Raw genomic sequence first — 14,582 nt, forward strand, 5'->3', positions numbered from 1 at the left:
TGTATTTCTGGCTAGCTTACCCTCCTATTAAATCCGTCCCTCCTTATTTCTTTTTGTGTTACCCTCTGTTGGTCTTTGTAAGCTTCCCAATCCTCTGGTTTCCCACTGCCCTTCACCACATTATATGCTTTCTCTTTAGCTTTTATACTATCCCTGTCTTCCTTAGACAGCCATGGTTGCCTCATCCTCCCCGTACCATGCTTCTTTTTCTGAGGGAAAATTTTTTGCTGGGTGTCCTGAATTACTCCCCTAAACTCCTGCCATCGCTGTTCCACTGTCTTTCCTGCTAGGCTACTCTTCTGATCAATTCTGCCCAGCTCCTCCCTCATACCTCTGTAGTCACTTTTATTCAGCTGTAACCCTCACAGTATAACCCTTAAAGCAAAGTGAAAACTTTATCTAGTTTCCTGATTAAAGTTCCCCCTCCCTCCAAAGATTCTCAACTTCAGATGCTATCAATCTCACATTCATTCTCACTTCACTTTCCCCAACTGCCGATCTTCTCCTTCTCATGCAAATCTTTCAGAGCTCTGGTTTTTGAGAAATGTACAAATGGCTCAACCTTTGTTGACATCAATACAGCTGACATAGATCTAGTGTGATGTCAGGCAGTGGAGATTAAGGGCCATCTCTCTTCTTCCCCCAGCATAGAAAAATCAGTAGCTGCACTCGTAACCACAAATGGAATGTCAAGGTGATCCCAGGAAGCGATTGGTCACCTGGATCACATGGTTCATAATATTGTAGATAACTCTCTTGCATTTGAAGATTTGCTGCAGGATCCTAAGCAATCCACCTGACTGTACACAGTGGATGCCTACTACCTGTAAAACAAAAATCTTGAACTTGTAAATCTGCAAGGTGTAATAAGCAAGAAATAATAATTTCCCTCATTTACCCTGGCACACAGGTTTCCACCAATATTTTTTCCTATCCCCATGCCGTTCTCTGAGTAATCCAGGACACCAAATCTGAAACTTCCCAGGACAAATGCCATGCTTCAAGGCCCTGCTTTTTTTTTTCTGATGCGTCAGCTTTAACTGGTATGATATTGTTTATTTTAAACTCTTGTTCACACAAGTCACAGATAATCGTCATGCAGTATGAAAAACCAATCTAATTTCAACCATATACTAATTGGTATGATCTGTACCTCCCCACCCCAACTATCTGTGATGAATTTTTGTATGTTATGCCCAACCCATTGCCATTGTTACTTATAGTATGCCTGATTTGCCAGCATCTTGTGCAACATTTCAACAGTACTTACATGGTTCTTTCACACAAGTCATTGCTGAACAGACCTTCTACAGCAGAGATAGTAGGAACTGCAGATGCTGGAGAATCTGAGATAATAAGGCGTAGAGCTGGATGAACACAGCAGGACGAGCAGCGTCTAGACCCGAAAACGTCAGCTTTCCTGCTCCTCTGATGCTGCTTGGCCTGCTATGTTCATCCAGCTCTACACCTTGTTATCTCAGACCTCCTACAGCAGTTTGTATTATAATAATATTTAGGTTCTCAAACATTCCCAAGAATTGTCATTCCCTAATTCACCTCCATTATAACAAGGCCTGTGCCACTCCACTTTGTCTGCTGTTGTTGGTCATCATGGCTATGACAAATCATGCCATCATATCTGCAAATCATAATATAAAGACATTCTGGTCTCTGTTATGGAGGGGAGGTTAAACTCTCAGAAGCTTGCGTCACCTCAGTCTGCTAAAAGAAATCAGAAAAATGGAATAACCTGACTTTCACCTCCCAATCAGTTATAAAGGAGTGGTTAAATGAAAGAAATCCCTGAAATTCACTTTATAAGCAAAAAGTAACAATTTATTTGTTTAACTCTAAAAGTGAATACACTAACTAAACTACTAACAACCAAACAGTTCTCCCTTAACTATTAAGTATTCCCTAATAAAACAGAATACTAATGTTACGCTGTTTCAATAAATACAAGTTCCACTTTAATAAACCAAAATAATAATTAAACATTAGTCACTCAAAACTACAGTCAGGATGCTCTTCCAGAATGTTCCGCATCCTCTTCATTGATCCTCAGCCAGGAACACTTTGCTCCGTTGAATTCTGTTATCCAAAATGTTTCTCTCCTCCAAATTCTGATGTCAGGAAAATTAGCTAGGAGTACCATAGTAGTTTTTAGATGATGCTTAATCAGCAAGCTTAAAGATTTCTGTGAGAACCAGAGTTTTACACTTCCAATAGCAGTTCACTCTCATCCTGACTTTGAAAAACCCTCTTCTTATATACCCTTGATGACAATTTTCTAATAAAAGGATTGGTCCTAGTTTTGTCAAAAACATCAGATTTAAGTTCAATTGGTTTTCAGTCTCAAAATGCCTCGTTTAAATTAGTTGGTTAGTTTCATGCTAGTTGCCTTAAAATCAAACAAACCGAGGTTTTCCAGCCGGACAGCCAATTGATATATATGTTTCAATTTCAGAACTGTCCGTCCATCTGCAGCCGCTTGCAGACATTTTTGTCTAAATCTCCAAGCTTACAAAAGCACGTCACCTCTTAAAGGGACAACACATTCTTCCCCGATTCTCAAGTACTCAAGTACTCTATACAACTTCACAACACTGTCCCATTTCCTCAGATCTATGGCTCTTAATTGATTTAATTCCCATGCTAAAATGGCATTTACAGTTGGCCACATTGGTGTCTTACGATATTCATTATGTATACTGTAATGTGATCCATTGTACATGGGATATGTATCATTTATCTACGCCAGAATCCTTTAAAAAAATAGCTCTTGTGAGGATGGATAAGTAAATTGTTTCTGAAATTTTCAAATAATTCCATTCTTATCAGCCAGACTCCTATCTGCAAAGGCCAATAATACTTGAACCTCTTGATGAAAAACTCCATGCTGCCTCCACAGAATACAATAATGTCCAGATCATGTGAATTGCAAGTTTACTCCTTTACCAAATATGATGCTTTATCATCCTTCCTGTCAAAATGCATTGTTGTATGTTTATTAAAGACTTACTCACCAGTAACTGCATGTGATATCGCTGCTTCTGAAATGGCACAGTTCATTGCAATTTCATAGGAAGAACTGTTCTCTTTAAAGATAGTAGCGAATTATTATTCCAAATTGAAAGCAAGTAGAGCTTTCATATTCTTTTACTGTATCTTTTGCCTGCTTCGTCTACGATTTAAGTTTATGATCTCTACAAAAGACCCCTACAGAAAATATGGAGAAAACACAGCAGACCGGGCAGCATCAGAGGAGCAGGAAAGCTGACATTTCAGGTCAGGACCCTTCTTCAGAAATGTCAGAACTTTTCTGAAGAAGGGTCCTGACCCAAAATGTCAGCTTGCCTGCTCCACTGATGTTGCCTGGCCTGCTGTGTTTCCTCCAGCTCCACACTATGTTATCTCTGACTCTAGCATTGGCAGTTCATACCATCTCTAAAGAAAATACCTTCAGTTTGACCTTTATGGGGATCTATGTTGTTAACACTGAATCACATGCATGCACAATAAACCTGACTTAGACTTCATTACTTTCTCCATGACTCCAACTTCATGTACTGACTTTCTATTTTTTTTATTCATTCATGAGATACGAGCATGACTGGCTGCACCATAATTTATTAAACATCCCTAATTGCTCAGAGGGCAGTTAAGAGTCAACCACATTGCTGCAGGTCTGGGGTCATGTGTAATCCAGGCCAAGTAAGGATGGGAGATTTCTTACCCTAAAGGACATTACTGAATAAGTTTTCTGACAATCGACAATGTTTTCATGGCCATCACTAAACTCTTTTATTTCCAGATTAGTATAGAATTCAAACTCCATTATCTCTGGATTAATAGTCTGTTGATAATATCGCTAGGCCATACTAATGCTATCTTTCCCTCCCAACATCCTGTTATTCTTCTCTAAGTCCTGCCTAATTCGCACCACGGTGCACTACCACATAGGGAAAATAAGTTAAGAATATCCACTGGTCTCTGATTATTATCCTGTACACATTGCAGGCGAAAACAAAATAATTATGTTTAAAATGCTTATTTTATGTCTTCTCAGATGGTGCAGGATTATCACCACAGTTCTGAAAGTTTAATATTTTAAAAATTAGTTACTGGTTCTTGAAAATTGTTACTTTTCTCCTTATTTTCTCAATGCATCAAACATTTACTTAGCTGAGATTTTCACCTATCACAGTTTTATGAATTTTGAGTTTTGTTACATTTGAATTTGTTTCATTTCTTCATTTCCTCTATAGGAGCTACAGAAACTTGAATTGAAACTAAATGAAACTAAGTGCCATTTGGAGCATGTCCAGCAGGATGCAGCAAGATCGAAGGATGAATGTCTAAAACTGATGGAACTACTGAGCAAATCTGAGCACCAACTGCACCTCACCAGGTACAAATAATCCTGTTATCTGCCAGTGGCACTTCATAACGCCAGCATCAAGCTGCCTGTCTCTACCGCAGGCAATAAAACATTTTACAGATATTTTTGGTGCTTTGCAATACCAACTGTTCACATTTTTGCCTACTAATTGCTGCAGTATTAACAGGTGAAGCTATTAAAATACCAAACTGCAGGTATGTAATTATAGAAAACCAAATGTGATGATTTTTCTAATCTGTCTTAAGGGAAAAGCAGCATGATGTTTGTAACATATGGACGGGTGATGGGATTACCAGATGTTCTGAGGTTTTTGTTTTTTTTATATTCTAAGATCTCTTGTATTCTGTCAGTTTGAGTTGTAATGATGTGGGGAACAGCACAACGTGCAATTTTGTATCATGATAAATGATCTTAAAAAGAGGTTGTTACAACAGGATGAATAAGCCATTTATATAATCTCTTTTTTTGTTGTTAACTTGTAAGCCTTTATTTATTTTTCCTGTTGTACCAACAGTTATAATACCTACTTAAATTAACTACTATAACTCAATCTATGATTTACATAGTCACAGTGAGTTAAGTGACATTTCAGCCATCAAGCATCTGATATTGAACCACATTTTGAAGCAGTGGAAACTCTTAAAACCTTTTCACTCTTGTAGGCAGATTCACTCAAATAGGATAAAATTCTCAGCCTTGAATTTTCTGTCCATTAGTTTCATTTTCTCTGCAATTCTCCCTCAGAATTTCACTAGAACCCTATTCCTGAACATACTGAATCATTCTGGATTGTTGTTCTTTACACTTTAGTTTTCTCCAGCATTTTGCTTGTGATTATTCTCACGCTTTGTAAGATTATCACAGCCAAATGTAGACTTTTCTTTGTCTGTCACCCAGATAGGAGTAGTTGTAACCGAAAACCTTGGGTAGTGGTCAGAAAAACGAGTGAGTTTGTGTTTAACATTAGCTAAGTTTTGTTGTCCCTTTGTATAAATGCTGAGAGCAAATGCAGTATCCTTACTTCTTTCCAGCCAAACTAGCATACAGCTGCTGCCACTCAATAGAGTGGTGCAATTAAGTCCTGAGTTATATGTTCTTTTTAGAAAATATTTGGCCGTTTTTTCCAGTTAAAGCTGAAATTGTATGACCGGCTTCCTGACCTCTACCAATCTGATTTTAATTGTTGCTAGACCACGCTTATCAATGTCCCATGGATCACACTTTAGATTCTTTTTTCTCTTCATTGAGAAGCCTTGCATGTACAAATCCCACTCCACAACCACGTGACCACAATTGAGAACTTATATTGCTTTAGCTGACACTTTTCTTTTTTCTGCTATTTCTGGCATTTAGATAACCTTACAACCTTATTTTATAGCCCAAATAATACTGCAGCAATAAATTACTCAAAATTATTTGCAAAATTACAAATTAAACAATAGCATTTCCATTGCACCTTTCATGACCACCAGATGTCTGAAAATGGTTTGGAGTCAATTAATTAATTCTGAAGTGTAGTTACAGGTTAGCTGTAGGATATGAGGCAGCCAATTTGTACACAGAAAATTCTTACAAATAGGAATATCACAAGGATTGAATAATCTTTTCTCTTAAATTGATTGAAGAATAAATATTGACCAGGAAACTGTGGAGAACAACCTTGCACTTTAAAATACTAGGATCATCACATTCACCTGAGCAGGCCGACAGGATCTCTGTTAAAGGATGGCTCATCTGACAGTGCAACACATCTCTGGAATAACAATGTAGATTTTTGTATTCAAGCCCTGGATTGGGACTAGAATCTGGAACCTTGTGACTCAGACATGAGTAAATCAGTTGCCTGTATCAAATTAGCTGGCTCCAGTTGTGCTACAGAGCCTAGTTTTTCAGCATAAAAAGTGATAAGCCTTCTGTCATTTCCAGGCCATTTCTTAACCTCAATTTGTTAATTCTATTGCTTTTTATTATGTTCAACATTCTTTCTCACAAGATAAATTACTTTAAATTTGTGTGCATTGTTTTATAGTTCATTTGTTTGTCCATCTGGTTAAGTCACTTGAATATCTCCACAAAATATTATACCTGATTTTCTTGGAAGGAATGACTAGTATAGCTTTTAGACTTTAGAAGTTAGAGAATGAGATAGACTAATGGAGTGGTAGCCTATAAATTGTACAGATATCATGTGTTCTGCCAACATGGCTGCATAGTAACTGTGCACTTGGATATCATAATGCATAAAAGGCCAACAAGTGATTCAAATAGATAAGCGTGCTTATTTTCTTATAATATCCCATCTGCTCCCTTTCCAGAGTAAAAAGAATCCAATGGTCCACAGGGTATACTGTAGATTACCTTGAAAATGCACCTTGACAGTGACAACAGGATGCCCGGCAGGCCAAAGCGCAAGCATCCTGGTGCACATGTATATCAATGATTTCCTGTATGATGCTCCATCAGAATCCACTGCAGAACTTGTGCTCTGGTGAACACAAGTCCTCTGGTGAGCTTACGAAAGAACTACATTTTTAAAACTCCTGCCTTTTGCCCCTCATGTACTATAACCCACTATGTACAGATCGCGAATCTGCAGTAGTCTCACTTCTCAACAAAACTCTGGTTGCATTCTTGCCACATCCGTTGCAGTAGTTCAACTAATGGCTCACCACTACCACCTCAAGGTCAAAACAGGTGAGAAATAAATGCTGGCCCAGCCAATACACTAAGGAGAGGATGAGGCAACCATGGCTGACAAGGGAGGTCAGGGGCAGCATTAAAGCAAAAGAAAAATCATGCAGTTTTTTGAAGATTAGTGGGAAGCCAGAGGATTGTAAAGTACTTAAAAGCCAGCAGAGGACAACTAAAAAAGTAATAAGGTGGAGGGAAGAAGACAAAGCTAGCTAGCTTGTAAAATAAAAAGAATTGCAAGAGTTTTTTGTTAGACATGTAAAAGGTAAGAGACCGGCAAAAGTGGACATTGGACAACTGGAAAATATGGCTGGTGGAGTAGCAATGAGGAACAAAGAATTGGTGAAGGAATCAGTAGTTTGCATCTTTTTGTTTAGCGGAAGACACCAGCAGCATGCTAGAACTTCAAGAGAGCCAAGGGCAGAAATGAATGCATGACCATCACTAAGGAGACAATGAGAGGGATGTTGAAAGTTTGAAATTGGATAAGTCACCCAAATCAGATATACTACTCCCCAGAGTTCTGAAGTGGATAGATGAGGAGATTGTGAAGTCATTCTTGGAGATCTTTCAGGAATTGCTGAAGTCAAGGAGGATCCCAGAAGATTGGGAATTGGCTAATGTAACACCCCTGTTTAAGAAGGGAGGGAGGCAAAAGATAAGAAATTATAGGCTGGTTACTGACCTTAATCATGGGTAAGGTTTTAGATCCCATTATTAAAAATGATGTTGTGGAGTACTGGAAAGTGCATGGTAAAATGGACCTTAGTTAGCATGGCTTTGTCAAGGGGTGGCCAAGCCTGACAAATTTGTTAGAACTCTTTGAACAGGTAATGAGCAAGTTAGATAAAGGAGAGCCAGTGAATGTGACCTACTTGGGTTTCTTGAAGACCTTTGATAAGGTTCCACATAGGAGACTGCTAACTAAGATGAACGCCCATGGCTGTTAGGGACAAGGTACTGGCATGGATAGAAAATTAGCTGACTGGCGGAAGGCAGAGAATAAGGATAGAGGGGTATTTTTCAGGATGTCAGCTGGTGATTCATTGGAATTCTGCAGGAGACCGTGTTGGTAACACAACTATTCACATTAGAAATTAAAGATTTAAGCAAAGGAACTGAGGGCATTGTTGCTGAGTTTGCAGATGACACAAAGATAGGTAGAGGGACAGATCGTGTTGAGGAAATGGGGAGGCTGCAGAAGGACAAGCTAGGCAAATGGCAAAGAAGTAGCAAGTTGGCCCTGCATCTTTCACCCATCTCTGAGTTCATACCCATAACTTAGCATGGGCAAGGTAACATTGAGGTCAGTTGAGCTTTTAATAACTACTAAGCTCTGGTGCTACTTGGACTGCTGGAGCTACTGACCAATCTGATTGGCCAACGGCCAGATTGTAGAACCTCTTTATGTGAAGCTTTTGAAGTCTGACTGTGTACTAATTTAGCCCACCTGCAGCGCTTTCTAACTGCAGGACAGGCTTATTCAGAGTCTGCTGGCTGGCTTATGACTTACGTTCTTGGGTGAGGCAATGTGCCTGATCCTCCACAATCTTCGGTTTACAACAACTATTATAATGAATGCCTTGCTCTTGGATGACATTGTGCATGGAAGCATGTGTGGCATGGTGCCTCAGCGTTTAGCACTGCTGCCGCACAATGCCAAGAACCTGGATTTGATTCTAGCCTTGGGTGACCGTGTAGCATTTGCATATTCTCCCTGTGTCGGTATGTGTTTCCTCAAGGTGCTCTGGATTCCTCCTACAGTCAAAAGATTTGAAATTTATTTGTATGGCCATGCTAAATTGTCCAAGGATGTGCAGGTTAAGTGGATTAGCCATGGGGAATGCAGGGTTACAGAGGTGGGGTAGGGAGGTGGGCCTGGGTGGGATGCTCTTCAGACGGTTGGTGTGGACGCGATGGGCAGAACAGCCTGCTTCCACACTCTGGGGATACTATAATTCTATGTAGATAACAGGTAGAAGGAGGAAAGGACAGTTTTTCTTTAGTATTGAACAGGGGTAACTTTGCAGGAGCAGAAAGAACCATTGCAAATAAAACACTGACCATGATTAGACAAATAAGAATCAAGCCAGCTCAAGGTTAGAGCTTGCAAACAGCTTGAGAAAAACAAGTAGCAATTGGTTATTTTTGTCACTGTCACACAAAATTTAATTTGTCACGGTGAAAAGAACGTCTTGGTGTGGCGTGAAATGGAAATCTGATTGGAAGAATTTAAACATGAACCTCTGGGAAATACGGGTATGGATTTTGGAGGTGACAAGTTTAAAAACTTTGGAGAAGGAAAGGAGATTGGAGATGGGATAGTAGTCTGCAAGTACAGTGTAGTTAAGGGTGATGTTTTTTCTGAAGAGGATTGATGATGACAGAATTTAGGAAGAGAGAATGTCATTAACAATATCAGCTAACATTAGAACCAGGTAGGAAAGTTCGGTGTTTAGCAGTTTACTAGGAATGGAAGCTGCCATTTATTCCTTTAAGGGTCTTCCTCTATTTTTGACAGATTAGCAACCTAACAGTGTATCTGTTTATTCCCCATTTTATTTGATATTACTTTGAAGTTAGCAAAAATGAGAAGATATAAATTTCATCTGGTGAAAGATAAATTGAAGATTTTTTTAAAATCAAGGGAGTTGAGCTAAAATATTACATTTTGCAGCTTAAATGTGGACATGTTTAGTGACGGCTGACTCTCTGCTTGCCCCAATGAGAAAGCTTGACAAATCAAGTTGCAACCTTGTTAAGGGAGACAGGTGAGCTGCTTGGCAAATTGCAGGCTTTGTCATTGTAGCCCTGCTTTTCCAGAAACTGCTGGTCAATCAGAAACTAGCGGATTATGAGTCCTTTAAATCATTGCTAGTGACCTAGTCTTCAGGGGATCAAATTGCAAGAATGTGTATTTCTCGATGGTGGAGGTTGCAGAGAGAGGGGAGTTGGAGGCAATGGCAGAGAGTGACTTTCAGCAGTCGCCTTTTACCACCATCATTATCCCTCTTTGGCCCCAAATGAGGTTGAATGGAGTAATCCTTCCCAGTCACAGCAGGAAGGATGCCTCTTATTCCCAAAAGGGAATTTTTCTTTACTCTTTTCTATCAGATTTTTCACAAATTTCAAATTTCATGCGTCAATGAGCTGAGTTCCTTAAGTGGCGTGATGAGGTGGTGAGAGTCAAGTATCATTCTGAGGGCAACTCACTTCATTATTTGCTCTTCTTGCTACATCTTTCACACTCTCCAGGGCAGACAAAGTAATGCTAATGATTTAGAATAACTTACTGTAGTAACTTTGTGAATTAAAACTCTAGTTGATTACTAAGTTGGCCAAATAGAAACATTAGAAGGATGAGTTTGATTGACTGAATCGCCTCTAATAGCAATTGATTTCACTCCTTTGTGGAGAAGATACAATCCTTTCCTTTACATATGGATCTTTCTCTTAGGCTCAAGAATAAGCGATTTGAAATACAGGATTTCATTCTAACATTGTGTTGTTTTTGCCATCATGACATTTATGACATCGGCTGAAACTTTTCTGTGTTTTTTAAATGTAGGGGTAAGTGTATTAGGTGGTGACTAACATACTGACCCCACCACTGAGAAAACATGACCTATTACTTGCCTGTCAGCTCATTGGGAACTGAGAGGTGGTGCACAGGCAAGTTTCAAAACTGAGGGCTGATCTTATTGAAATGTATTAGATTCTTAGCGGCTTGATAGGGTAGAAGCAGAAAGGCATTTATCCTTGTGGGAGAGTCTAGGACCAGAGGGACAGAGTCAGTGTCCACCATTTAAGACAGGGATGAGGAGGAATTTCTTCTCTGAGGGTTGTGAATCTGTGGAATTATTTACCACTGAGGCTAGGTCACAAGTATATTCAAGGTTGAGATAGACATATTTTTAATCAGCAAGGGAATCAAGGGTTAAGAGTATAAGATAGGAAAGTGGAATTAAGAATTATTGATTCAATTATGATCACAATGAATGGTGGAGCTGACTCACTGGGATGAATGGCTTACTTCTGCTCCTATATTTTACAGTCTTGTGGTCTACATTTCTCACCCTATCGCAGGACTTGACATTGATATGCAGGTTCACCGTAAGCTGCTTGCCAATCAAATACCAGCAGTTTCTGGTATCTAAAGGCTGTCTGTTGAATACCCCTCTGATGGCCATTTAATAGTGAAAAGGTCAAACTCTATTTTTTTCTTCTTGTTGCAGCGAAAGATGGGGTGTCACTGGCAAGAACAAGAGGGTCACTTGCACAGGCCTCCCCTTTGCCAACCATCTATGCCTCCAATTGCCCCAGTTTGGATGAATTGAAGGCCCTTCCCCAAGCTTGGCTGGCAGTTTCCCAAATGAGGAACTAGCTTCCTTTCTAACCCTGCCTGGAGGTGGTGAGTTGAAGTTCCTAAGTGATCATTGATTGACCACTTAAGTGCTTTAATTACAGTCAAGTAGACAAAGTTCCCTATGGATCCTCTCACTAAGTATTTAATTGCAGAAGTGATGAGAAGAGCCAATTTTCTCTCCAGGGCTAACCCACCCAATTATTTCCCCTTCTCGCTCACTCTTTTGCCACCTCCAAAGAAGGAAGAAGTCCATATATATTTTCACTTTACCTTTCTTACTATATCTTTGCTAACATTTCTATTTTGCCAAATCATTGAATCTTTGTTTTATAAACTAAATTTGTTTTTAAATTGTACTTGAGTTGTTAGCTCCAGCACCACAGATGAGAGAACAGCACAGTGGGATTAAAATCACAGAAAAATCCCCAACTTTACTGTGCAGATGGAAGCCATTCAGTCCATCATGTCTGCACTGTTGTTCAAATGAGCATCATTATCATCTGCTAATCTCCTTCTTATCCCCACTGTTACATGTTATTTTTATCCAAAGAATTGTCCAGTGCCCTCTTGAATGCGTGAATTGAACCTATCTCTATTATGCTTACAGGTAGTGCATTCCATAGTCACTCCTGCTTCTTTTGTAAATCACTTTAAATCACTTTAAACACCCTGTCATTTATATTACTTTTACAAGTGGAAACAACTTCTCCCTGCCTACTGTATTCAGCTTGCTCATAATTTTGAAAACCTTCATAGGATCTCCTCATAAATTTGTTCTCTGCAAGGAGAACAGTACCAACTTGGAGTTATACAGATGTGCGGCATGGAAACAGGCCCTTCGGTCCAACTTGTCCATGCCAACCAGATATCCTAAATAAATCTAGTCATATCTGCCAGCATTTGGTCCATATCCTCTAAACCTTTCCTATTCATATACCCATCCAAAATGCCTGTTAAATGCTGTAATTATACCAGCCTCCTCCACTTCCTCTGGCAGCTCATTCCATGTACATACCACCCTCTGTGTGAAAATGTTGTCCCTTAGGTCCCTTTTAAATCTTTCACCTCTAACCTTAAACCTCTAGCTTTGGACTCTGCAACCCAGGGAAAAGACTTTTCTATTTATTCTATCCATACCCCTCATGATTTTATAAATCTCTGTAAGGTCACCCCTCAGCCTCTGATGTTCCAGGGAAATTAGCCCCAGCCTATTTAGCCTCACCCTATAGCACAAACCCTCCAACCCTGGCAATATCCTTGTAAATCTTTTCTGAAGCCTTTCAAGTTTCACAACATTCTTCTTGTAGCAGGGAGACCAGAATGCATGCAGTATTCCAAAAGTGGCCTAACTCTTCAGCCTATTCTCGTAATTGAAGTTTCTCGTCCCTGGTATTATTCTTGTGCCCTCTCCAATATGTTCACATCCTTCCTATAATGTGGTGCAAGAACTGTACACAATACATCAGCTGATGTGTAGCAACTGTCTTAAACTTTTAGTTTTGAATTGTTCCAACAAAGAGCCAGCCCAGATGAGATGGGCCAAATGGTCCCACCCAAACATTGCTGTATGGCTCAGCTACGTTGCGATTTGAACATAAAGCTACTTCATTTTAATTACACCAGCCTGGATAACCAGGTCTTCACAATAATCATTGTACATTATGGCACTAGTAAATATCCTGCGGATGCAAATCATATCGTCACTTCAAGCATTTATTGTTTGAATGAACTATTGTGTTCAGTTAGTGCATACAATGTTGGCAGAATGTTGTAACCAGATTAATTAAGGCAATCAGCTGAATTATCTAGTGCTCTGCTTGAATTGGGCAGTAGATAAGTCACTGCACTAAATAAAATTCAAGTTCAAAATGAAAGAGGATTACAAAGATACGTTGTCTCTATATCTGTCTTGCTATTTTATGCTGATTTCTAAGTGTTGGAAGTGTTTTACGCCTTCCATTAGAGCCCCTGAATAGTGAATACTGAGTGAATATAATTTGCTACCATTGTAAGCTCCTGAACATGTTAGTTTTTATTTAAGCTTTGCATCTTTCTTCAGATCAGATCCTGTTGTTCCCTCTTTGTAAAATTCAGAAACATGCGCAGGACACTATGGGGATGAAAACTATCTCTGCAAAATTGCTGCTCAGCCACATACAGATGGATTATCTAACACATTTTTGTTGATCCTTATGTATTTGAGCACATTGTGTGATATTACTGACAGTTTGTAATAAATTTTTTACATTGCCTAAAATGTAGTGAAATTTTAAATCTTAAAATGGAGTACTCCGGCCATTTTGTTAGCAGATTGTAATAGATTACATACAAGGAAATTAAAAATAGTTAGAGTTCTCTGCTATTTTTAGAAATATTTATACAGTTAATAATACAAAATATAATGGTACTTAAAAAATTGACATCTCTGTGTTAAAATTCACAGCACTAAATCATATAGCAGGTATGTTCTATAGAGGGTAGTAAATTTAGAAAATTGCACAACTCTGAGTAGCTCATAAATAAAAATAATGCTCAGTTTTGAAAATTTGCTTTGTGGACATTGTTTCCACCATATAATTACATGTTATTTTGTTAATTTACCACAGTGTAGCTTAATGTTGTGAATCATCAAGTAAAATTTTTCAATTTCATTTTTTAATTATACATTTGCTATATTTTATTTAAGTATATAATTAAAAGGCATAAATATATTTATTCTGTGTGCCTAAAACAAAAAATATGCTAGCATTATTGTCATACTTAACTGAACTAACAGAACATTTCCTTGATTCAAATAACACTACCAATTAATGCAATTATGAAGTGTTCAAATCTAGCAGAAGACATTTCCTTTTAAATAAAAGCTTTAGTTATTCCATTCAAAAGATTGACAACTTTTTAAATTTAATTCTGTGGAACTGATATTTATTTCTGAATTGTAATCTTCTGAACACAAACAGAATGAAGTGTATCTCCTATGCTGGAAAAAGGGTGGGAATTTGAAAATTAATAAAAAAAAGAACAGATGCAGCAATATGCCAGAGGGAGATTAATGTGGAGAGTAAAATCTGTGTGCAACAAAACTGCAGCAAACATAGTCAGTGGGAGGTGGTTGTACAATCA

The 14,582-nt window shown here is 38.6% G+C and overlaps 1 protein-coding gene across 4 annotated transcripts in view; it reads left to right on the plus strand.

Annotated features, from left to right (window-relative positions):
- The window catches only part of sdccag8 (SHH signaling and ciliogenesis regulator sdccag8), a 328,334-nt gene that overhangs the window by 183,212 nt on the left and 130,540 nt on the right, over positions 1-14,582 (plus strand). For all 4 annotated transcript variants that reach the window (XR_007248183.2, XR_007248182.2, XM_048536980.2 and 1 more), the window contains exon 13: positions 4,269-4,411. Coding sequence is in view for 2 of the 4 variants with exons in the window: in XM_048536980.2 (XP_048392937.2) it covers positions 4,269-4,411 (143 nt within the window). In the remaining 2 variants the exon portion in view is untranslated. The remainder of the gene's footprint in view (positions 1-4,268; positions 4,412-14,582) is intronic.

The sequence above is a fragment of the Stegostoma tigrinum genome, chromosome 9 (genome assembly GCF_030684315.1).
Source record: "Stegostoma tigrinum isolate sSteTig4 chromosome 9, sSteTig4.hap1, whole genome shotgun sequence".
In the NCBI taxonomy this organism is placed as follows: Eukaryota; Metazoa; Chordata; class Chondrichthyes; order Orectolobiformes; family Stegostomatidae; genus Stegostoma; species Stegostoma tigrinum.